Below are 27,314 nucleotides of genomic sequence, written 5' to 3' on the forward strand. Positions count from 1 at the left end.
AAGTTTTTATGTGTTTGTGTGTTGGTGGTGGTTGGGTTGGGAGTGAGGTGTGTGTGTGTAGGGGGGGGGGGTTGTGTGTGTGTGTGGGGGGGGTTGTGTGTGTGTGGGGGGGTGTTTGTGTGTGTGTGCGGTTGGGGGTCACATTCATGCTTTCAGCCCTGCAGGGTGCAAATGACATGGCACTCAAGTGACTGCCTCTGAGATCACCTGCCAGTCAAAGTCTGCATTGAGAACCGAGATTGTCAAGACGGCGAGGGAATAGATGGAGGAGAGGGAGGAGAGGAATGGGTGTGTGGGGGTGCAGAAGAAGGGAGAGAGAGGGGCGAACTGATGGAATGAGAGAGAGAGAGAGAGGGAGAGAGAGAGAGAGAGGCAAACTGATTGAATGAGAGAGAGAGAGGGGCGAACTGATGGAATGAGAGAGAGAGGGAGAGTGAGCCCGGTGCCTCTGATTGCAACCCTCGCCAGCACCGGTATCTGATGTGAAGCAATCAGACTCGTGGCCTCCGCAGATTTGGGATTTGTCTCCTGGTTATTATGAGCATATTGCAGTAATCGGACGGACAGAGGAGATCCTCGTTGTTCGTCTGCTTCCATCACGATGCCACCGCGTGACTCTGGGACTTCTCCCACGTCTCTCGTGGAAAGTGCATTTAGCGCTCCCGTCATGCATCAATATACTGTATTCACGGCTGGGTTGATTCCTTGAACTGACCGCGGTGCTTCTGTTCCTCTGCCGGGGCCACATGATGCTGCTGCTGCACTCCAGTGGCCAGAGTGACTTCGCACTCTTGTTTATTGTACTTTTGTTTAATCTCTTAACACTTTGAATGCCACGAGGTGGCGCCAGAGGTATCGCTTCAATGCCACCATCGGCACCAAAGTTACGCTTAATATCGCCTAATCTATGTTTTAAATTATGGCTATGTGTCTAATCTGCCCGTCGCTTATCAAAGAATCCTTTTCCAGTCAGTGCTGTCAAGGCAGATTGGTTTTTTATCGCTTCATTTCCGTTTCAGAGCATTTTGAAAAGCACCCGTTCTATGATAATCGTCTTTTACTGGAATATTCCAGAATGTTGATATTCGTCGGCCTATTTATGAATCGTTTTAAAATAAACGCTAGATGATCAATATTATACGTGCACGCAAACACATTCGAGCCGCGCACGGATAATCGCCGTGTTCATTTCCTCTTGGACTTTTACAGTGAAACCGAAAGAGCCCATTTCACAAAACAGCCTATATCTTTATCAAAATTAGTCTGATTATCCTAACACTGATAACATAGATTCCTTACCTGACATCAGATGGTATCCAACTGGTATATTCCAATTCCTGATCACCATTCGAAAAAATCGATAAGTGTATGGATCTAACGTGTGTACAGCACAGTACATGATTCCGCAGGGCTGAGAGGCTCCAGAATGAACTGTGGTAACCCCGGCTGCATCAGTGGACTGGAAAATGTGGCGTACAGGATTTTTTCCCCCATCCATTTTCATTGAGTCCATTCCAAAATCCCTTATGTCATCTGGGAGACGATAGGGGGCACTTTTTTCCACATCTGATCGCCGGCGGTGCTCGGGTATACTCGGGTAGGCTCGCGTGATGCAATATGATTTCAGATCGCAAAAATAAAAATCAGAGAAATCTCGGAAACCCGAGATATCTCGTGTGTGGCAGTGAAAGTGTTAAAGGAAAACTCCAACATTTTGGGAAATTAGCTTATTTGGCATCTACCCTGGAGTTAGACAAGAAGATACATACCCTTTTTCTTCTCTGTTCATGCAGTAGGAGTAGGAAGACACGCACCGTTAGCCTAGCTTAGCGTCAGTCACTGGAAGTAGGTTCCTCCATTAGCCTAGTTCCAAACGTCTTCACTCCTACTGCATGCACAGAGACGAAAAAGGTATGCTGCATCTTGTCTAACTCCAGGGTTCCCAAAATGTTGGAGTGTTAAGATACATACTTTTTTCTTCTCTGTGCATGCAGTAGGAGTAGGAAGACGCGCACCGTTAGCCTAGCTTAGCGTCAGTCACTGGAAGTAGGTTCCTCCATTAGCCTAGTTCCCAACGTCTTCCTACTCCTACTGCATGCACAGAGAAGAAAAAGGTATGTATCTTCATGTCTAACTCCAGGGTAGATGGCAAATAAGCTAATTTCCCAAAATGTTGGAGTTTTCCTTTAACCCTTCGAGGCGTACGATCACGCCAGTGTGATCAGAATTTCAAGAGCTGAACAATGTTATGTTGGCAATGTAACATAAACTCGGCAGAATCTGCACCTGGCTCGCTGATGACAAACTATCATTACACCTGGGTAAAACGGAGTCCATTCTCTTTGGATCGAATAACAAACTCAGCAAGGCCGACGGCTTCTCCGTTACAGTGGGTGACAATATTGTCACAAGGAAATTACATACCTGGGTTCCATCCTAGAGGCAAATCTTTCCTGTCACAAAACGGCATCCAATGTAATAAAAAAAAAAGTCAACCAACGAACAAGATTCTTGTACCGGATCTCCTCTCTGGTATGCAAGAATACCCTGAAGACTCTGGCAGGAGCACTCATTCAAGGGTACTACGACTATGCTTGCACCTCATGGTACCAAAGCACCTCAAAGGCACTAAAAACAAGACTACAAATCACAAAACAAACTGGTCAGACTACTGCTTCACTTTACTCCTAAAACCCACCTCACCCCTGCCCACTTTGACAACCTAGGATGGCTTAGAGTACAGCAACTTGCAATGGACCTGGTCTACAAGATACACTACACCACTACGGTACCCATGTACATGTCGAAATACTTCCCAAAGGTCAGTGAATACCACGACCACAACACCAGAGGGAGTTCCACAAATCATGTCCAACCCAGATTCGGCTTGGTTGGACAAGTGACTAAACACGTTTCGCAATTATGCCACAACAATGTGGAATGCCCTACCCACAGCCGTAAAATAATGTGAATCCCTACCCACCTTCAAAACCGCTCTAAAAAAGCACATACGGGAGGCCGCAATTCGAAACTGGCCCCGGTAAATGTCCAAACCCATCCCAACCCCCCCCCCCACAGTTTCCTCCCCCTCAAATGTATATATTCTCTTTTAGAAACTCTGTCTGTAAATAAACAGTACTGTATATTTGTATGTCATACATACCCTGATGTAAACAAGACTAAAGTCTTTCTCTGATCTGCATCCCCTTAACAATTGTGTGTATTGAGCCGTACTGTATTGTACCCATTCTGCAATCTGTTAATACAATTTTCAATCAAACAATGGCTACCACTAAAATCTATTGAGTTAAACAATGCTAAGATAGAGGTGTGTGTGTGGGGGGGGGGGGTATACACTATGGTGTTCTAGACTTCTAAGAGGACATTCGCACCGCAAAGGGTTAAAAAGAAACGACTGAAACATCTCTTTTCTTCTGCTTCCCACAGACCATCTTCGTCTTGTTGTTGGGGCCTTTCACCTTCTTCAACGCCCAGAAGACCAAATATCTTCAGATCCTCACCTCGCTCATGCGCTGGATCGGTAAGGATAAACTCCCAGTACCACCTGCCTCAGCATTTACACACACGACAAACCCCACCACAGACCATCTTGAGTTGATTTGACCCGTGTGACGCAGGCTGTGTATTCTCCCTCATGTAAACATTTGACAAACTCCATTATCCTCGGTCCACAGTCATATCCTCGCCTCGCACCTCCACGCCCAGATTGATCTCTGCCACTGTTGCACATTTTGACAGGAGGCACTTTGTATCCCCTGGCCGGGGTTGTGCCTCTCTTCTCTTTCTATCGCTCTCTCACTTTTCATCCATCTCTTCTATCGGTCTCACCTTTCATCCCCTCTCTCTTCTATCGGTCTCTCACCTTTCATCCCTCTCTCTTCTATCGGTCTCTCACCTTTCATCTCACTCTTCTACTAGTTTCTCACTTTTCATCCCTCTCTTCTACTAGTTTCTAACTTTTCATCCCTCTTCTATTTGTCTCACTTTTCTTCCATCTCTCTTCTATTGGTCTCTCACTTTTCTTCCCTCTCTCTTCTATTGGTATCACTTCTCATCCCTCTCTTCTATTAGTCTCACATTTCATCCCTCTCTTCTACTAGTTTCTCACTTTTCATCCCTCTCTTCTATTGGTCTCTCACTTTTCATCCCTCTCTTATATTGGTCTCTCACTTTTCATCCCTCTTCTATTGGTCTCTCACTTTTCATCCCTCTCTTATATTGGTCTCTCACTTTTCATCCCTCTCTTCTATTGGTCTCTCACTTTTCATCCCTCTCTTATATTGGTCTCTCACTTTTCATCCCTCTCTTATATTGGTCTCTCACTTTTCATCCCTCTCTTATATTGGTATCTCACTTTTCTTCCCTCTCCTCTCTTCTATTGGTCTCTCACTTTTCATCCCTCTCTTCTATTAGTCTCTCACTTTTCTTCCCTCTATCTTCTAGTCTCTCACTTCTCATCCCTCTCTTCTATTAGTCTCACGTTTCATCCCTCTCTCCTATCGGTCTCTCACTTTTCATCCCTCTCTTCTATTGGTCTCTCACTTTTCATCCCTCTCTTCTATCGGTCTCTCACTTTTCATCCCTCTTATATCGGTCTCTCACTTTTCATCCCTCTTCTATTGGTATCTCACTTTTCATCCCTCTTTTCTATTGGTATATCACGTTTCATCCCTCTTCTATCGGTCTCTCACTTTTCCTCCCTCTCTTCCACCTGACTTGTTTCCCTCCCTCCCTCCCTTTCTTTACCCAGGCATTTTTCCCATCTTGTGTCTTTCTTTCCCCATTTCCTCGCTCCCTCCCTCCACAGCGTGGCCGCCGTGCCCGGGTCCGTCGATCATTCCGCGGTCCCGCTCTGTGTCTCTGATTCCCATCTCCTCTCCATCCCTCAGCTTGACAGGCCTGACAGGCCGTCCCAGGCCTGATTGGACCGTCACTCACAGGGCGAACGGACGAAAATAAACCGCCCGGTCCCGGACCCGCTGTTAAAATCACAACACCACTGAATCACGGGCGCTCCCTCCAAGCCCCCCCGCCCCGGCCCGTACACTGGTCCACATGAACATAGGGTCATGCTAACACATATGCATGCGCGCACGCGCACACACACACACACACACACACACACACACACACACACACACACACACACACACACACACACACACACACACACACACACACACACACACACACACACACACACACACACACACACACACACACACACACACACACAGAGTCCACTGGCCACTATCAGGCTGGCTCAAAAGCTCTCTCAGTGATCTTTCGACTGCACCCCTCATTCACCCTCCTCTCGTCTGTCCTCCTCTCCCGGCTCTGCGCGTGATCGATTGGCGGTGTCACCTCCGCGCCGCTCTTGATGGCACCCGGCTAATGACAGCGGCCTTGCTCTTTGTTTCCTCACTGCATGGACGCCAGTGGCCCAGTGGACATAGACAGCGGCCAGCCTTCATATCACCACAGAGGAATGGATGCCGGGGGGGGTGAAGCAGCCATTAAAGAGACCATTTAAATCCCTTAAGAACAACATTATGGGCTGAAGTTTAGCAGACAGCTGAGGAGAAAGTGATGGTATAATGACTTACCCCCCCCATCCTCCCCCGTTGGTCTGCCTCGGTGCTTCTTTCTTCAGAGTTATTGGTTATTTATTGTTAGTTTGAAGGGACATTTTTCATGCAGGCTTTTGCTTATTTCTCAGAGGGAACGTAACGTTGGGATCCATAATAGACACATAGGGGCCTGTTTGAATACTTAACCGTTTTGAGTTTCTGTAGGGATGGGTACCGAGAACCGGTGCAATTTGGTACCGGTTCCTGATTGGTCAGAATCGCAATAACGCTTAAGTAATTTCCTATTTTTAACTAAATAAATTATATGGTACATTTATATAACTGCTTTTATCCAAAGCGCTTTACAATAATTTTTGTTCTTCACATTCCCCCATTCACTCACACATTCACACACCGACGGCAGAGGCAACCATGCAAGGTGCCGACCTGCTCATCGGGAACAGTTAGTGGTTAAATGGTAAATGGCTGCTTTTTTATATAGCGCTTTTATCCAAAGCGCTTTACAATTAGTTACTTACATATTACCCATTCACACACAGACGGCGGAAGCAACCATGCAAGGTGCCAACCTGCTCATCGGGAGCAATTAGGGGTTAAGTGTCTTGCTCAAGGACACAACGACACGCTGCCCAGGAGGAGCGGGAATCGAACCGGGAACCTCCGGATTGCCAGAAGACTGCTCTACCTCCTGAGCCACTGTCGCCCCTGGTTAAGAGTCTTGCTCAAGGACACATCGACAGATTCGACACACCCGGGAGGAGCGGGAATCGAACCCGGGAACTAGGGCTGCACGATTTTGGGAAATAATCTAATTGCGATTTATCTGACAGATATTGCGATTGCGATTATAATTTTTTTTAAGCAGCCCCACAGAGGTTTATTGTCAAATGTGGCTTGCATCTGGCCTACGCGGTGGGTCTTTTCAGGACACCGAGCCTGAAAATGTTTCTTTTTTACCTGGGAATCGATACCGGTACTCAACGGTACCTTTTTTTCTGTACTTTACTCTCCCTCTCTGAAGTCTAAACTTCACAACACACAATCTAAAACCCCATACCTCCCTCTCCCAAACCGATCTTGTATCTCAATGGGACTTCCTGGTTAAATAAAATTATATAAAAAAAGATAATTGCGTTTTTTCTTTTTTTTTTTTGGTCTGATCATTCCAATTCGCGATTCCGATTTAAAATCGATTAATCGTGCAGCCCTACCGGGAACCTTTACGACTACCAGATGACCGCTCTACCTCCTGAGCCAGTTTCGCCCCGAGACTGAAAGCAATATAGGCAAGAGAGGAGATGCAGCTGAAAGCGATAGTGAAAGGATCCTCCCGTCTGGCTGGATCCTCTCCAGTGTTTCCCCCTAGAATACTTTCTCAGGCCTGGCGAGACGCAACGCAAAGACACCTTAACAGACGAGACGAGGACGGCATATCGGCGCGGTCGGCTTCAGTCAGATGGCACAGCAGGTGGTCTGCAATTTATATTTGCTAGGGATGGCCACAAGTAATGTTTTCCCAGACCGAGTACTCGCATTAAGTACTCAAGTAGTGATTGTTTAGGGAAATAATCTTTTTAAAAACGCATGCCAGCAGCAATAACGAGTTATGGCGCAGTCACACACACACATACATTTAGAATCTTTATTTATGTCCACATAAATACAATGTCTAAAGGACACAAATATTATCAGTGCAATTGGACATTGTGGGTTATTCTGTTCTATTCTGACAGACACATAGGATGTTGAACCAGACAAGTAGCATACAGCTCATGGGGTACAGATAGCAGTGTCTTCTCCAAATTGTGCGGCTGCCAATAATAGCTGACAGACACTGAGCAATATCTTGCTAATTGTTTGGCTCTTCCCTTCGGAAGACCGGCCATCTGAAGGCCTTTAACACCCAACTTATGAACATGACCCAGGCTTCCAAATATGAAGACTAAATAGTGATGCACTATATATCGGCCCCCGATATAATATCGGCCGATATGGCCGTTTTTTTACACATCGGTATCGGTCCGATTTCAAGATGGGCCGATATTAAAAAAAAAACGTTTTTTTTTTTTTTTAAACATGTTTTGGCCATAAATAGTTTCAAAATATCAGTCATTTCTGAAAATAAGTTACAAAAGTAAAAAAAAAATATGCGTTTTGGAAAATAGCTCTTTATTTGATTATCAAAGTGTTTTCTATACAGAAATATCGACATTGGTAAATATCGGTATCGGCCACAATTTTCACATCGGTGCATCACTAACTAAAAGTTTACAGTTGTAGCCCAGTTGTGATATATTATGCTCTAACAGTTGATACTTCAACATTTTGGTTGTAAAGGCTTCTTCTAGACTGTAGTCAAATGTACAGCCAACTTCTAGAATGAGAACCTCTGTTATTCTCATTAACAACAACATCGGGGGTGTTTGCTGAAATATCAGGGAACAGTGAATTGTCACCACACAGACACACACACACTACCGATTTGAGTATGTCCCGCGGACATAACGATGCACAGCAATATACTGTATGCTTAATGCGTATTGTCAGTCAAAACTGTCCATTTGTAATAATTACATTACCTCTACTGTCTGCAACAGGTCTCTTCGCTCATGGAATGGCATGTCTGTGTCAATACTGATCTATGAACGCAACGCAAAGTGGGCGACATATTGTTGGCACAATTTGGAAATGCACGAACACGAACCACTGTTTTTATCTTTTAGACAACGTTAAGCTAGCTTTCGCGGTACGTTCTCCATGCTCCACAGCTGACCAGTGTTGTCTTCCTGCAATAACTCGCGCCGACCGGGATTTCAAAGCGCAAAACGAGCACTTTTGGTGATAAAGAAATATATAAAAATCGGCAAGTACTTCAGTAATTGTTCGCTCTGTATATTCAAGACTTAGAACAAAGTGATGACAAGGAGAGGATGACTTGATAATCTGTAATAAGCTGTGTAACCTCTGACCTTTGCAAAACATTAGCGCATCATGAACACAGTGTGCATGATTCATTGCTGCACTTTATCTCCCTTGGCTTGGAGAAAGCCAAGGAAAGTGCTCACCTTGCAGCCTGTTCCTGATTAGGGCTGCAAAAAAAAGGGATATAATTTTTTTTTTGTTTTTTTTTATATAAACTACCGGTACATATCTTTGTGAAAGTGGCTTCTCAGCTCTGGTCCAGCTGAAGACAGAGCAGAGGAACAGATTGGACATTGAGCATGACCTCAGAGTTGCTTGTCTACCATCACCCCAGACTTTGAGACTCTTGTCAGGACCAAACAACAACATCATAACATGATGATCCCATAGCAAATTAAAATAATGACTCATGAAACATTTGAATTTGGATCTTAAGCCACTTTAAATGAAAATGTATTTGAAGAACAATACAGCAATCACTCATAACAAGATAAATAAATTAAATAATACAAATTAAAGTGGAAGTGTACTTTAAATAACTAAAAAAATTATAATAAAAAAGAAATAACTAGCAGCATCTGCCCCCAGCACCGCGGCTGATGGGGCTGTAACTTGGTCCAGGACCAGGAGGGTGACGTGGAACAGCTGTAAGGGGAGAGGGGGATGAGTCAGATCAGACAGACTTCTAGGTATTTTGTTTGCTGTGTGTGAGAGGAGTCCGTGTGTGTGTGTGTATGTGTGTGTGTCTTACTCTGATCGCTGTGTGAGTGAGAGGAGTGTGTGTACTGTGTAATTTGTGTGTGTGTCTGTCATGTACGAAGGTCTGATAATAACAACTGGAGGGCGGCACATGAGCAAAAGCAGCCCCTCTCAGTAAATATGTTCAAAATCAAGGTCCCAGGTGTAGGTGAAAAAAAAGACACAACACAAGACGTTTTCCAAATCGTAAATTATATATTGAATGGAGGTAGGAGTTTAAACCTCCTCCATGGTGCACAGGGGAAAAGGTAGGGGAGGACATACAAGACATGCATATAAGGCAACTCAACCCAGATAGACAAACCTTGAGGCTACCGTACTATGTGGCCGTGTGAACATCAGAGAGCACACGGTTCCATACACAAGGTGCAGAAACAGGCTGGCACCATCATCAGTCCCTCAGGTCTATGGACTAGGGCTAACTGCATGTCCATATTATATGAACATACACACATATCTATATCCACGCAGTGGCAAACAAAGGCAACCTCATACACTGAGGTCACTGGCACATGACACACAACAGGAATCCCGACGTGCGTGTGCTGTCAGCTACTTGTGCACCCGCCCCTTCCTGATGTGACTGCCATCAGCTGTAGTTCATTAAGCAATCAGCACCCTTCAGTATAGGGACGGGCAGCACCTGACAGGAAGAGAAGAAGAGATATCATTAGCTCTCATGTTCACACACACACACACACAAACGATACTAATCTAATGTTCACATGGTCTTCCAAATACAGTAATAATGATAATGACCAACCCACGTACGTCACAGTGTCTTACTCTGATCGCTGTGTGAGTGAGAGGTGTGTACTGTGTAATTTGTGTGTGTGTCTTACTCTGATCGCTGTGTGTGAGTGAGAGGAGTGTGAATGTGTGTGTGTCTTACTCTGATCGCTGTGTGTGAGAGAGAGGAGTGTGAATGTGTGTGTGTCTTACTCTGATCGCTGTGTGTGAGTGAGAGGAGTGTGTATGTGTGTGTGTCTTACTCTGATCGCTGTGTGTGAGTGAGAGGAGTGTGTATGTGTGCGTCTTACTCTGATCGCTGTGTGTGAGTGAGAGGAGTGTGTGTGTGTCTTACTCTCATCGCTGTGTGTGAGTGAGAGGAGTGTGTATGTGTGTGTCTTACTCTGATCGCTGTGTGTGAGTGAGAGGAGTGCGTGTGTAATGTATTGTGTGTCTAGTCTGATCATCATCTCCTGCAGGGGAACAATGTTTTCAATGTCCAAAATTTGCTATGGGATCATCATGTTATGATGTTGTCTGGAACCCTGAGAAGCCACTCTCACAAAGATAGGTAGTGCAAAAAAAAAAAAAAATTATTAAAATTTTTTTAATGACTAATCGACGCAACAATTTCTCGTTGACGATTTTTTATAATCGACGTCGTCGATTATGTCGACTAATCGTTGCAGCCCTATTCCTGATGTCTGTTTTCACCTCCCAAAAGAAGATTTGTCTTATTACATATATTAGTAAATTGTGAAGGTATCTTTTTCTCTTAACCTGCTGTAACTTAGCCTTTAGTTTTTGCCATCCTTTTCTGATGCATTATGATAGAATATATCAAAGGAGGCTTATTCAATTTGTTAATATTGCTGTGCATGATAATGCATTTTGCGTATATATATATATATATATATATATATATATATATATATATATATATATATATTAGGGATGCTCGATATTGGCTTTTTTACCGATACCGATATTCCGATATTGTCCAACTCTTAATTTCGATACCGATATCACCCGATACCGATATATGCAGGGTCTCCCCCCAAAAAAACGGAATAATTTCAGGTAACTAATAATTTCACTGGATGCATTCAAAAGGCTTTCTAAATGTAAGCATTATCTGTGCAAAATATGATAATTAAAAAAGTAAAAATTAACATTACATATCTCTTGTTGTTGAATTAAACCAACATGCATACTTTTCACAATAAATAAAATAAGAATTGGTTCTTACTTGCTTGCCTGGGTAAATAAATGTTAAATAAATGTAAAAAAAAAAAAAAATTATTATTATTATTTTTTTTTAACCGATACCGATATTTTCCGATATCACATTTTACTGCCGATATCGGCCGATAATATCGGTCGGCCGATAATATCGGACATCCCTAATATATATATATACGCCGTTCACCTTAAATCACTGCTCAAGTGAAATTCAGCCACTCTTTCTGTGCTCATCCTCCCCTTCATGGCTAAAGTGAAGGTTTTCTTTAATAGGGGGTGTCTGGGGATGAATTGTGTGGTAGGGTGCTCTGTAAACTTGCATCTAGGACTATCCTTCGTTTGGGTACCTCTAATATAAAAGATGAATGTCGGCTGTCGGTATATTGTTACACTTGAGTGTCTCGCATAGCCAGACCTCTCTCCACATCCACGCTAGTTAGTGCTTGTGCAGCACAGGAGGTATTATAACCCGAGTGTAATGTTGTAGCATTCACGCTGTTATAATGTTGACGCTGTTGTAACATTGGCGTGGTTGTAACATTGGCGTGGTTGTAACATTGGCGTGGTTGTGATGTCGACCTTGTAGTAATGTTGACCTTGTTGTAAGTTTGACCTTGTTATGCTACCATTGACCGTGTTATGCTAACGTTGACCTTGTTATGCTAACATTAATTGACCGTGTTATGCTAACATTAATTGACCGTGTTATGCTAACATTGACCGTGTTATGCTAACGTTGACCTTGTTATGCTAACATTGACCGTGTTATGCTAACGTTGACCTTGTTGTAACCTTGACCTTGTTATGCTAACGTTGACCTTGTTATGCTAACATTGACCGTGTTATGCTACCATTGACCGTGTTATGCTAACATTGACCGTGTTATGCTAACGTTGACCTTGTTATGCTAACGTTGACCGTGTTATGCTAACGTTGACCTTGTTATGCTAACGTTGACCTTGTTATGCTAACATTGACCGTGTTATGCTAACATTGACCTTGTTATGCTAACATTGACCGTGTTATGCTAACATTGACCGTGTTATGCTAACGTTGACATTGTTGTAACCTTGACCTTGTTATGCTAACGTTGACATTGTTGTAACCTTGATCTTGTTATGCTAACGTTGACCTTGTAGTAACGTTGACCTTGTAGTAACGTTGACCTTGTAGTAACGTTGACCTTGTAGTAACGTTGACCTTGTAGTAACGTTGACCTTGTAGTAACGTTGACCTTGTAGTAACGTTGACCTTGTAGTAACGTTTGACCTTGTAGTAACGTTGACCTTGTAGTAACGTTGACCTTGTTGTAACGTTGACCTTGTAGAACGTTGGCCTTGTTGTAACGTTGACCTTGTAGTAACTTTGACCTTGTAGTAACTTTGACCTTGTAGTAACGTTTGACCTTGTAGTAACGTTGACCTTGTTGTAACGTTGACCTTGTTGTAACGTTGACCTTGTAGTAACGTTGACCTTGTAGTAACGTTGACCTTGTTACGCTGACGTTGTCGCAGGGGTGTATGATGTAATTAATTATGATGGCAGTGGCTCACACCGCGGTTGACTCATGTTTCGGAACAGAGGCTCCCAAATGCAAATTATTATTGATTTCTGAATGAATGGTTATTGGGGTTCTTTTCTTTTTTAGCATACAACCTTTGTTCTTGTGGCCTGGCAGGGGTTCTGGTTGGCTTGACCCCCCTGCCTGTACAATTACAATGGAAGCACTGCTCTCTATTGCTATGAAAGCATCGACTGTTTCTGACTCAGGCAAGACAGCTTGACAACTCTCCCTCTCCCCTCTTCCCTCTCCCCTCTTCCCTCTTCCGCTCCCTATCTTGCTGCTCTCTCTCATTAAGTCAGTATCGTATCACAGTGGTCTCTCTCCGGTCAACTTTGACAATGTAATCCAGCCAGATCTTGCAAACAAATGTTATTTCCTTAAAGAGTCACTTCGCCACAAAACAATGCTGATTTATTTTGCACGTAATCTCACACGCACACAAAAGCTCTAAACTGTTCTGCCCACATTCATTAGTTTGACAGTTATTGAGAGTAAATGAGTTTGAATATGGCCACCAGGCATCTGGGACGTCCGTATGTTGTGTTAATTACAGCTCAATGAAATATTAGGGTAGCAGTCCCTATAAGTCTTATAGTATAAGACACGCTATTGCTATTGTTTCATCTACATCATTTTATGTACCTGTAATTAACACAACACACGGTCTCAATGTCTCAGATGGCATCACTGGTGGCCATATTCAAACAAATTTACTCAAAATAACTGTCAAACTAAATGAATGTGTGCAAAACTGTTTCATTATTGTATGTATGATTATGTGCAAAATAAATCTGCATGGATGAATGAATGGATGAATTAATCTACACAATCCACTGCAGAAAATAATCATCAAACGGGTGATGCCTGCTATGGTTTATTTTCACACAACTTGAACAATAGCCCGAGGTGGGAACAGGGTGGAAAGGAACCCAACCTGAGCCACGTGACATAAGAGCTAAATGGCCACCGTGTGAATATGGTCAATTGAACTCTTCGTAACTTGTGAATCCACAGTTGATTGTAAGAAACTCTGATGCTTCGGGCGTTATCTAAATTAATGGATTTACTTCACTTCCTGACACAAAAATTATGTCTTTTACAGTGTGTGTCCTGGAAATGTACGTTTGGCCGTTTTGGTCCATTGGGTTTGTTATTATGGGGGTCATTTTCATTGGCTATAGCCCCTTATAGCATCTCCCTCCTGCATTAGATTTACAGGGCCGTCCCTTTCCCAGAGCCTGTTCCATTGTCTTAAAGCAATTTGGATTATGTATGTCTTTGTTTGTCAGGGGTTCACAGGGGAGGTGTTGTACTAGGATGAAAAGAATGTATTTTGTCCACGAGGCATTGCCACTCTTCGAAAATACACAATAATGGCACAGTAGGCCTGCAGCAAGACGATGGATGTGTTCACCCGCTCCACTCCGTACTTAGGCCATCGTAGGGATGGGCATTTTGAAGGCATATCGATATTTGAAAAATAATTGTTAATCCGCAGTGCGCTCATAATGTAGCCCGAAGGGCTTCTGTGATCCTCGCCTTCAGTAAACAAATAATCATAATTGCGACTGGTATGTAAGGAAACCAAATCCAATTTGTTAAATTTATTGAGCATAGTATAAAACGAGAGAGACGGCCTTAACAGCGCCGTAGCTAGACAGCAATCAATGTATCAAATGGTTCCTCTATAAAGTCCGCATCTGTTTCACGGTGTGGCGCGTAAATCACTCGGTGCCAAGGAATTCTCCACCATTAATCCCCCACCGTGCAGCACTCTAAAGTCTACTGTAAGGATGCACTCAAGTCTACTGTAAGGATGCACTCAAGTCTACTGTAAGGATGCACTCTAAAGTCTACTGTAAGGATGCACTCTAAAGTCTACTGTAAGGATGCACTCAAGTCTACTGTAAGGATGCACTCTAAAGTATACTGTAAGGATGCACTCAAGTCTACTGTAAGGATGCACTCTAAAGTATACTGTAAGGATGCACTCAAGTCTACTGTAAGGATGCACTCTAAAGTATACTGTAAGGATGCACTCAAGTCTACTGTAAGGATGCACTCTAAAGTATACTGTAAGGATGCACTCTAAAGTCTACTGTAAGGATGCACGGACAAAAGTGAAATTACCTTTATCTAGCTAGCCAGCCATAGCACTATTGAAATTGATATGAGAAGTGATAAGAACTAGGCTAGTGTCCTAGCTATATCAAGCAGTTTTTAGCCAGTTGGTGAGCTACTTGGTTAGCTTTCATGAATTCATCTGAATGCCGTGCTGATAGGGTGACCGAACGTCACAATTAGTTTGTGACTGTCCCGCATCCCGCAAATGGATGGAGTGTCCAGCATTTCAATAAAACTAATATATAATATTGGTAATATATACCTATTTGACAATTGTTTTGTCTAGTTATTAATCGCCAACAATGTACTGATGCCCCAAAAGTAGCATAGCCTACACAAAACTTCAAATCAGTAGGCAGAATCAGTGTAATTAACATAAACAAAACCATCAGCTATAGTCAAATGCCTAAGTCATTTTGAATATTCAAATAACCATGCCCAAAAAAAAATGCTACTTTTATAGAACAATCTGGAGATTATTGATTTATGACCAGATGTCATTTGCGCTCCGCCGACGGACGGCACGGGCGGAAGAGGTTAAAGAAAGTGAATTTTGTTTCTTTTCGGCCCCCCCTGCCGGTCAGGGCCGGATTCGTAAAAAAATCGGCTGAAGCTCCAACGAACACGCCGCTGGTGTCGAACCCTGTTCCATCCTGCTCATTACTCACCACAGACAGGCGGCGGGGCTCCCATGCGAGCCTCCGCAGTCACCCGCGTCGCCCGGTGGAGAAGCGCGGGGCAGGTCGCGGTGGCAGGCTTGGTGAATGAAGGAGCGCTAAGTAGAGTGCAGTGGGAAATGTCAGTGGCGTGTTGGGGGAGCCTTGCCCCTCGCCCCCTTGGCCTTAAGCCTCTTCACGGTTGTCGTCACTCAACCATAGCCACCTTCCATGTCAAATGAGCCGCCTAGTACAACATTTTCTATTTCATTTTTTTTTTTTTCATTTCTTTTTTTTACAAAGGATGTGAATGATGTGCCTGGTGGTATGCTGCTTGCCATATGCAGTTGTGTAAGGATTATTCACCTTAATTCAACCATTTTTGCTTTTCTATCTGTAATGCCAGTAGCAGGGACAGTTCTCTGGGCGTCATGAAGAGCGCTATATAAATCCAAGCGATTATTATTATTTGAAGCCATGGCTACAGATGTGGTACCTTGAGAGCAGATGATTCAGGATGGAAGAAGGTTATTGATACAGAATGATCAACATATTAACATATTAATTAATGTAGAGTTGCAATGATTCCATTGTTTTCCGCATACTTGCTACATAAAAGAAAACGTCATACCTTCTGCTTCTGGCATCACAGTAAAGCCTGCCCTCCCTGTTAGTATTGCTGTAGTAGTCACTGATTCCAAATGCTGAAAACTGTCCTTAATATTGTCATATTTATTGTCATACATAAAAGTGATATTCATATACTGTAGGCTATTATACACTAAAGGCCCTCCCATAGTCGAGCAGACTGTACACAGAGCAACTCCGCGGAGGTCCGCGCGGACTCAATAGTCCAGTCATTATATGAAAAAACCTAGGACAAATTGCAACAGTAGCAAACTCAACTGATTTTGTATCCTCATTATGTCCTTAGTGAGGGAAAAAAAGTCCCAAGGAATCCCATCATGGGAAAGTTTTGAAAACGACCTATATATATTCATATCGAAAAATGCCTGTTATAACATAGTGGTGAAAATTTTACTTTTAGATATCACTATAAAAACTCACAAGCTGATTACACACACAAAGACAAGAAAAAAAGTCAATCACAACTTCATTGAATTATTCTGTTTACTCATGCAAATCACACATTATCTTATTTGATATGCACCAATTAGCATACACGCCAGAACTAATCAAAACATTTGATAAAGAAATTTTTTTCTTCTTGGAATATTAGTAGATAGGCTCTGTGGAGCTCAGTCCACGAGGATGGGGCTCAAGGGTTTATGTCCGTGGGGATAGGTCCATGGAGATGGGTTTTTTTATAATAGGCGGAAACTACATATTTGTACAGCATGCAAAACACTACATGATTCTTGCACAAAACTACATGGGCTTAACATAAATTTGGTATGTCTGTATAGGGGAGGCTTGTAGGTACCCATGTAACCCATTCCATTAACATTTATTGAGGTAGAAGGCCAAGGGACCATTTGAAAAATGGTGATGGCCATATTTCCCTCCCCAAAAAATCGTCTTAACTTTGAATAATTAGGTATGTAGCCCCCTTTCCAATGAGGTAACATGACATGGTTGGTCTCATTGGAAACCCGAGGTTGTCTAGAATCAAATGGTATCTTTACTTTTGAGCTACCTCAAAATTTGAACGCGTCACAATCTCTGAAAGACAGTGTCGTCAGTGATCCTGCCAGCAATCAAGTACATTGAAAAAAAACACATTTCCCATGATGGGATTCCTTGGGACTTTTTTTCTCTCACTAAAGACATATTGAGGATACAAAAACAGTTGAGTCTGCTAATGTTGCAATTTGTCCTAGGTTTAGCCTAATTCTGGCCTATAATGACTGGGCTATAGGGGTAACAAAACATTGAAAAAAAACACATTTCCCATGATGGGATTCCTTGGGACTTCTTTTCTCTCACTAAAGACATATTGAGGATACAAAATCAGTTGAGTTTGCTAATGTTGCAATTTGTCCTAGGTTTAGCCTAATTCTGGCCTATAATGACTGGACTACAAAGGGAGTCAAAGCAGACCCACAGCAGAGTGCAAAGTGCGAAGCTCCTATTTTCTGACGCGCGGACGTCCGCTGAGATCAAAAGCTCAAAGAGTCCACGCGGACCTCCGCGGAGTCTGCTCTGTGTACAGTCTGCTCGACTATGTGAGGGCCTTAAGGCTGAGCCCGAACATTCGTTCGTTATGTTAACATTCGAATTCAAAATCAAAATTCAAATTACATTTAATTTTTTTTTTTTTTTTTGCATGCGTCTATTCATTCTGTTTAAACCAATGTGGTTTTTCTTCACAGTTGCAGATAAAGATTAGGCTACACTAATATTATAGTATTAAAAAAAACTGCTAAGTTATATTCATTAAAGAAAGTTGATTTAATAAAAGACTCATTTAATCAGATTAATCACTTTATTCAAATTGAGGATTTAGTTTGAGGATATTTATAAGAAATATATATTTATTTTGAAAAAAAATACTTTACATTTTTTTAAATGTTTTAATGAAAAACGAAACCCTGACGAAGTTCGAATCCCAAAAACAGACTTTGGGGACAGTCTTATTATACACTGTCCTATAAGTGTTACTCAAATCAAATGGTTTAATGACATCAAATCCTGTACTGTAGCTAACCGATAATGCTGCATCATCAAATAGCATTGTGCTCCTTCTTGATTATTAATTGCTACTGGTGCACTACTAGTATCACCTAGTAACTAGTTATCTATTATCTAATATATTATTTAGCCTTTAGTTCTTCTACACCTCCTCTTGTGTTTAATTTCTTTACCTCTTAGCGATTTCCCCTTCCATGAATGTCAGTAAACACGGCAACCATTGCTGATTGACTATAACTCTATTGACGTTTGAGTGCCAAGAGTATCACTCCCGACAAGACAGCCTGTTGGCATGATTGCTCTCCAAGGGCTCCATGTCTTACTACCTGGACATCTTTATACCATACAGCTGACATGGTATATTTCCCTAGGCCCTCTGTGTGCATTTAAGTTTGTTAACATCCACAAGGGTGAATAATATATAGAGAAAAGGCCTGTCGTTCCGTGTCCTTCCAGCGCTTGCCTCTTAGCCTCCCGTGTGGAGAGGGACCATTAGATGCACTCCAGAAAAGGCTTCCAGTGGGAGGCTGACAAGGGGAGAGGGGTTAAGAGCCCACACTTTAATTGATATTGAGTGGTTTGAGTGGAGGGTAACGAACGGGAGAGACCCCTCACTCAGTAAACGAGTATTAATCACCCGTCCTCTGTCTCCCCTGGGACGGATGGATAGGTGTGGAGCCTCCGGGTGGCTATTTATTACGCCCCCAGCCGTGGCATATAGATTCTATGCCGTGGAAAGCATGCAGCCGGAGAGCACTGTCCCCACTGTCACATTTATTTCTGTGGAGATGCTTGAGGTAGCCAGGCCCAGGGTGTGTCCGGGGGGGGGGGGGGGAGACGACGACTAGGGACTGGGAGCAATGAGGCAAAAATAAACCAACCTATTTTGTTTTCCCTCGCAAAATAACCAGTAGCTTAAATTGCTGACTTGCGGCATCAGTGATCCTTGGGTATTGCCATCCATCTCGTGGTCCTGGGACTGAATTACCACAACCTACACTGAGCTATGGGAAAACCTCCCGGGGAGATTTGCAGCTGCCCAGTGCCGTTTTAAAAAAGAGAAAGGGAGCAAAGCATTGTTTTTGAAGGTTAAGGGGACTCTGGTGGCTGATTGAGTAGAAAGTTGAGGTTTTCCATGGCATGCAGCTCAGGGGACGGGGTGATGAAATATGTTTGGGTTTTATGAACTGTATTGCTGTACCGTTCAGAGGTTCTGGAAATTGCATTTTAAGGAAAAGCTCCCCGGTTTTGATTTGCGTCGTTCCTTTTCATCGTACGCTTATGCCGCATAGCACTGCATAGATTTGACATTAGTTTAATCCCTCGAGCAAAAATACAAAATGTAAACGGAGCTCACACATAGGTTCCTTTCTGTGCAACCAGAAATAATAGAGTAACAATAGAGACGTATACGTATCTCTTGATGTTGACTAAAGGATAAATCGTTAGTATCTCGCCCTACAGTTTTAATTAGTACCCTTCTCCTTGATCCCTATTCAGTATTGACTGCTGTTTCTTTGTGTAATGAGAGTTTGATTTCCCACAGCGATAAATTCCAGGGCGCTTAGGGGACTTGCCTGGAGGATGTCTGCTTTGGTGGAGCTCGGGATCAATTGGATCTCAATACCTAGTAACTGGGGCGTCCGGGTAATGTAGAGGTAGAAGCACTTTCCTACCACCGCAGAGACCTGGATTAAATTGCTTGGTCACACATTCTGAGGAACAAAATTGGCATGTTATAGGCGGTTGTGAAGCCAGTGGGGAATTAGTCGTGGTTGTTGCATTAGTGTCTCCTACTGGTTGGTCGGGGCGCCAGTTCAGCGGGGAGGGGTTCTGGGGCAGATAACGTTACACTCTCCCTGTGAAACTCCCAGCTGTCGGGTGAAAAGAAGTGGCTGGCGACCGATGTATCGAACAAGACATGTGATTTGTCTACACCCTCTCCAGACTGACAGAGGGTAGCGCAATGACCAGAACCATGACACGCATGGGGAATTGGCGTAACGACTAAATTGGGGAGAGAAAACAAATAAAACGACTAACTCGGCTGTTGACCTCTGTACCTTATTTTACTTGGTGTTGGCTCCATGTCGTGGTGAGGGGTAAATTGGAATGTCAAGCTGAGTGTACAGTACACTATAGCCACCGGTTTTAAAATAAAGGTTAATTGGAAAAAATAACATCTAGTGGGAAATTAGATGGTGATTTGATAGAGTAATAATTTGATAGTGATAATAGTGATTTATGGTAGTAACTAGTTGAGAACATTAGGCTTGGTGTATCACTAGGCTTGGTGTATCAACATTATGCTTGGTGTATCACCCCCCTTCCCTCAAAAGGCCTTTGCTTTTTGGACAGGCTGCTTTTGTTTATAAGAATTTGTTTGTAATTGCTTGCCTGGATAAATAAAGGTTGAATAATTTATTTATTATTATTAAATTTTTTTGAAATCACAAGGTTGTTGTGAGTATTTATCTTTATTTATTTATCATACATGATAAATAATTTGTCCCCAAATCCCCCCTACCCCCACGCAATTGCACAAATTGTACAATTAACCATGTAGTTGAACATTTTAAATCAGCAAATAATACACAAATACTGATAAAACGGGTGCATTGTGCAGTACAAATTATTGTAGACTTTGTTTATGTTGTTGAAGTTGTTTTTCTGTTCCTTTTTTATTTGTATAGCTTTATTTCAGGGGTAACTTCTTGAATTTTTTTTATTATTGATATAAACCAATTTACCTGCTATTAAATCAGTGGCGTTTTCTCCTCCCCAAATTATATAATATAATGTTGGGACAAAATGTTTGTACTAAATGGAGCAAATCAGTTTATTCTTGTTGGATTTCATAGCAATAATACCGGTAATTGACATCTGCAAATCTGTAAGGCAAATTCCCCACGTTCACACAACGACCACAGCCGTTACCAAACCTAATGTGTGGTGTATTTTGGGCTGTGCATTTAGGCTTGTCAAATGCTTTGGCATGGCATGGAGTTCCCTACAGTTAACCTGGTTTGCGCAATGCCCACCCGCATTCAAAGTGCACGTATGGTCGCATCTTGGGGATGCGTGAACCACACAGAGCTTGGAAAAGGATTTGGCATGGGGGACGAACATTAATGCAATAGTTTGTCTTTGTATTTTATTTAAGTAAATGGCCTAAATACAATTTTTAACATTTTTTTTACCTACAGTACATCATGATTTGTAGTTTCTAGCTTCCATTCAGGTTGACAGCATCTTCTTCATGTTTGTGTTTAGAATCATTGCAACCATTTATGATGATCTGATGTTTGCTGCTCATACTTTGTTTACTGCAATTACTGTTAGTATTTTCTCTCATTCACCTGTCCTGCTTTCCCTGCTATCATTATCTTCCTAAAGTAGGCTTTTATCTAGCCAGCCATGCAGTTTCAAATATCTTAACTCTTTGTGTTCATGTTACGTTAGGATTCTTTTGACTACGGTTGGTCTTGTGTAATGTGTCATTGAAGGCCCATTACACTGTCCAGTATTAGCTAGCAGCCTTGAATCTGTGTTTAGATTCAGGGATAATATCTCCAATCTGATAGTGAAGAAAAAACATTGATTGCTTTGTTTGTACTGCTCGTATCTTTTAATAAAAAAAAAAACAGACCGGCTAATGTTACTTCTGTGTCTGCTTCTCGCTGTCTTCTGCAGACTGAGACGATGTTAGTCAGATATGTTGCCGCTAAATCGCTGGGTTGAACTACTACAGCTGTAGCAGTTGACCCTGCCACATGCCACTAGTGGCTTTTTACAGGGCTCTCCGACACAGAGACACAGGCAGAAATGATACAAATAGCATCCCGGTTTATTGAAGAGGTGGCAAGATGGTACAAGCCAGAGCAGATGGAACATTGTCATGACAGGTGAAGCTCTCCTCAGTGTGTGTGTGTGTGTGTGAGGATGGCTGATTTAACTTGTGCACATTGATTACCTCCAGGTGCAACAGGTGCGCAGCCACACCTGCTCCCAGGTCTGATTAGCTGTACCCAGGACAGGTGTGGCTGATCCCAGGTCTGATTAGCTGTACCCAGGACAGGTGTGGCTGATCCCAGGTCTGATTAGCTGTACCCAGGACAGGTGTGGCTGATCCCAGGTCTGATTAGCTGTACCCAGGACAGGTGTGGCTGATCCCAGGTCTGATTAGCTGTACCCAGGGCAGGTGTGGCTGCTTAAACCAGCCGTCCCCACACCACAACAACCATTACACGTTATTAAAATCACAAACCAGTGGTTTAGTTGTGTAATGATTATATAGCGTAATAGAGAATCGGCGGAGAAGGCCTCCTTAAAATCGTCTAAAAAACCCTGGCTACTGTACTTGTATGTCTTAATCATTCAATTAACTTTGTCGTAATTTTTGAATACAATGGCACAACTACAGTACTTGTCAGTTAGCATTAGGGCTGCAACTAATGACTAATTTGGTAGTCGACTAATCTGCCGATTATTTTTTCGATTAGTCGACTAATCGAAACCAATGTAAACAACAACAAACAAAAAAAAATGATTTTTTTTTTTTTTTTTTTTTTTTTTTTAAATTACCTATCTTTGTGAAAGTGGCTTCTCAGCTCTGGTCCAGCTGAAGACAGAGCAGAGGAACAGATTGGACATTGAGCATGACCTCAGAGTTGCTTGTCTACCATCACCCCAGACTTTGAGACTCTTGTCAGGACCAAACAACAACATCATAACATGATGATCCCATAGCAAATTAAAATAATGACTCATGAAACATTTGAATTTGGATCTTTAAGCCACTTTAAATGAAAATGTATTTGAAGAACAATACAGCAATCACTCATAACAAGATAAATAAATTAAATAATACAAATTAAAGTGGAAGTGTACTTTAAATAACTTTTGTTTGCTGTGTGTGAGAGGAGTCCGTATGTGTGTGTCTTACTCTGATCGCTGTGAGTGAGAGGAGTGTGTGTACTGTGTAATTTGTGTGTGTGTCTTACTCTGATTGCTGTGTGAGTGAGAGGTGTGTACTGTGTAATTTTTTTTTTTTTTTTTTTTTTTTTATATTTTTTATTATTATTGCAGAACAAAAAGTTATTAAAAGTCAGTACTCAACACACAATGCATAATGAAACTTTCAGTAAAGGTGGTTATAATATATGCAAGTACAGAAACAGGATAAAACAAAAATAGTCTATAATAACATTTTAGCCGTATACAGTGTATATCCAACGAAATTACAATTATATAAATGTTAGTATATAATATACCCCTAATACCTATTTTCTAAAACCCTACACACATATGCTCCAGCTCAAACCCCCCCCTCCCAGACCCCCTCTTGGATAGTACCTCCATTATCCCTCACTCCTAACCAGACACCACCATTATAAGCTAGCTTTTATTCTCTCCACCACTTCTAACCACATTGACATTTTGGATTCATTGATCCCAAGAATTCTTGCTGTAGATATTTCTTGATATATCACATCAAGATATGTAAGAAACCACACTTTTCGGCAAATTTTTTCCGGTTGAAACCAACGTGATGCGATCAGTTTTTTAGCTACTGTGATACCCGATCTTACTCTGATTGCTGTGTGAGTGAGAGGTGTGTACTGTGTAATTATTATTATTATTTTTTTTTATGACTAATCGACGCAACAATTTCTCGTCGACGATTTTTTATAATCGACGTCGTCGATTATGTCGACTAATCGTTGCAGCCCTAATTAGCATTGTCAACTCAATGACAGTAGGGCCGTGTCATACGTTCCACAGTCATTGCTATTAGTAATTCCTCCCATAGACAGGGTCAATTTTCAGAAAATCATAACCCTGAAGGCATTTCGTGTTTATTTTTGGTACACAACATTTCTAGGGGTATTAAGGGGTGCTGAATCCAAATCTGCTGTATACCAAGCTCAAAAATGTCAAATAAGGCCTCAAAATTGAGAAATCCAACATGGCCGCCAGCGCCAGGCTGAAATCTATTTAAGTGCATATCTTTTTGACTAAACAAGGTAGAAACATGAATGAAATGTGTTTTTATATGTTTGCATACATGAGGAATTTAAAATCATATCCTGATTTTAGATCAGTTGTGAAAATGTTGCTTGAAACTCATATTTATAGCAGAAACGGTGGTCGTTATTGATGCATAACTCATCAACCAAATAAGAAAGAAAAGCAGGATGATCCCAGGCCATGGATTTATTCATCAAACTCTTTTCTCTTGATTTTTTTTAATCAACATGTCATTTATGCAAATTAGATAGTCCTTAATATGCGTACAGTAGCTTAGGTACAGTAATTTATTGTCAGTCATCAATCGTATTCAGGCAGGTGTCGCAGGTGTCTTGCAGTTGCATGATTCATCCAATGCCACTTTTCCAGAATAGAATAGAATAGATTATAATATAATAAAATAAAAATATTATTTTACCATATCAATATAAGTGAAGGTTCAAGTTTCTTTATTAGTTATCATACAGAATACACAATACTTTGCATGAAATGTTTCTTTCTGTGTTGCTCCTGAGAGTGTGCTAGATAATAACAAGATAGTATAAAATAAGTATAATAAGTATAAAATAGAAAGTCAAGAAGTCAAGTACGTAAACAAGTGTAAACAACAAAATTGTTCAGTGTTTCTATATATACAGTATGTACAGCTGGTACAAAAATGGTGAGGTATAGCTTAGCTTGTGGTGCCACCTTGTAGTGGTGAGGTGCAATAAGGAATGAGAATGATGTGCAATTTCCTTACCAATAATATAAATATAAATATAAAGTGTAAATTGTGTCTAAAGTGGTAAAGTGGGTGACAGTGTGTTGTTTATTTAAGTGAGTGTATGTGCGCTGTGGGTGTGTTGATGGTTTGCTTATTGTTCATTGTTCATTCATTGAGCATCCTGATGGCCTGGGGATAGAAGCACCTTCTGAGTCTCTCTGTGCTTGCCATGGAGACTCCGGTATCGCTTGCCTGATCGCAGCAGTTCAAAGAGACAGTTGTTTGAGTGGCTGGAGTCTTTGATTATTCTCTTAGCCTTGCCCATGCACCGCTTGTTGTAAATGTCTTGGAGAGTGGGAAGCCCACCTTCAATTGTGCGTTCGGCTGAACGGGCCACTCTCTGTAGTCTGCTGCGGTCTTGTGCAGTGCTATTCCCAAACCAGGAGGTGATATTGCCAGTCAGGATGCTCTCTATTGTGCATGAGTAGAAGTTCTTGAGGATCTTCTGACTCACGCTGAACTTCCTTAAGCGCCTAAGAGGCGTTGTCGTGCCTTCTTGATAACACTGTCAATGTGTGTGGTCCATGTCAAGTCCTCGGATATGTGGACTCCGAGGTACTTAAAACTGTTCACTCTCTCAACCGGTGCCCCGTCGATGCTGAGGGGGCTGTAGTCCCTGACCCCGACCTCCTAAAGTCCACAATCATCTCCTTTGTTTGGCTGATGTTCAGGGAGAGGCTGTTCTCTTGACACCATCCCGCTAGAACCTTAACCTCTTCCAGGTAGGCCCTCTCATCGTTTGCAGAGATCAGGCCCACCACTACTGTGTCGTGAGCAAATTTGATGATTGTGTTGTTGTTCCGCTGTGCCACACAGTCATGTGTGTACAGGGAGTGGAGGAGGGGACTCAGGACACAGCCCTGGGGGGCCCCTATGTTGAGAGTGCTGGATGAGGAGGTGCAGTTGCCTGCTCTCACCACCTGGGGTCTGCCCGTCAGGAAGTCCAAGACCCACTGGCAGAGGTCATAGTTCAAGCCCAGGTCCCTGAGCTTGGCTATGAGTTTGGAGGGGACTATGGTATTGAATGCTGAGCTGTAGTCGATGAATAGCATCTCACATAGTTCCCCTGCCTCTTGTCCAGGTGTGATGCTGCTGTGTGCAGCACATGGGCTATGGCGTCCTCCGTGGACCTGTTGGGGCGGTATGCAAATTGCAGGGGGTCCAGGTTGATGGGGAGGGAGGAACAGATGTAGCCCTTCACTAGCTTCTCAAAGCACTTCATGGCTATGGAGGTGAGAGCTACAGGGCGGTAGTCGTTGAGGCAAGCTGGCTTGGATTTTTTGGGTACAGGGATAATGGTGGACTTCTTCAGACAGGTGGGGATGACAGCCTGTTCTAAGGACAGGTTAAATATGTCAGTGAATACCGGGGCCAGTTGGTCGGCACAGACTTTTAGGACGCGGCCGGGGATACCGTCCGGACCTGCTGCCTTCCTGATATTCACTTTCTTAAACGTCCTCCTCACCTCATGTTCTGTTATCCTGAACACTGAGTCTCCATCAGCAGTGCCCCCCCCCCCTCCTCCATTGCAGTGGTTTGTAGGCTGGTGCTGTTATTCCCAGCCTCAAACCTCACATAGAAGGTATTGAGATCATTTGCCAGTTGGATGTCACTGTTCAGTTTGAGGGAGGTGCCTTTGTAATCTGTCATCGTTCTGAGGCCCTGCCACATAGCTCTAGAGTCAGCCTGTTCATATTGAAGTTCAATTGAATCCCTGTAGCGCCTTTTTGCTTCTATTACTGTCCTCCTAACATTGTATCTCACCACCTTGTGGTCATTCATGTTGCCTGTCACAAGCCTGGCGTTGTATGCTGAGGTGCGCGCCTTCAGAGCTTCACGGACGGATTTGTCTACCCAGGGCTTTTGGTTTGGGTAAACTCTAATTGTGGTAGAGGGGATTGTTTCTTCTACCAAAGTACAAACAAAGTCCAGCACTGTTTCCGTGTAGTCATTAATATTATCTGTGTTATCGCGGAACACCCCCCAGTCTGTACATTCTAGTGCAGCTTGGAGCGTCTCCTCCGACGCCACCGTCCAGCGCTTCACCTCTTGCGATACTACAGGAATGCGCTTGAGACTTTGTTTATACTGCGGTACAAGAAAGATGGCGTCGTGATCTGACTTGCCGAAAGGACTGGCAGCATGTGATTTTTAACCGCTCTTAAATTGCGAGTAGCAATGGTCTAAAATATTCCCGCCTCTGGTAGAAGAAGTCACATGCTGGTAGAATTTTGGCAGCACTTTTCTCAGATTAGCGC

At 42.6% G+C, this 27,314-nt stretch overlaps 1 protein-coding gene across 2 annotated transcripts in view; it reads left to right on the forward strand.

The window, feature by feature from the left end:
- tmem104 (transmembrane protein 104) overlaps positions 1 to 27,314 on the forward strand; it is a 168,292-nt gene that overhangs the window by 112,440 nt on the left and 28,538 nt on the right. For both annotated transcript variants that reach the window (XM_084329499.1, XM_084329498.1), the window contains exon 9: positions 3,448 to 3,541. In XM_084329499.1, the coding sequence (XP_084185625.1) occupies positions 3,448 to 3,541 (94 nt within the window). The remainder of the gene's footprint in view (positions 1 to 3,447; positions 3,542 to 27,314) is intronic.

This window comes from Notolepis coatsorum (assembly GCF_963971535.1).
Source record: "Notolepis coatsorum genome assembly, chromosome: 14".
NCBI lineage: Eukaryota > Metazoa > Chordata > Actinopteri > Aulopiformes > Paralepididae > Notolepis > Notolepis coatsorum.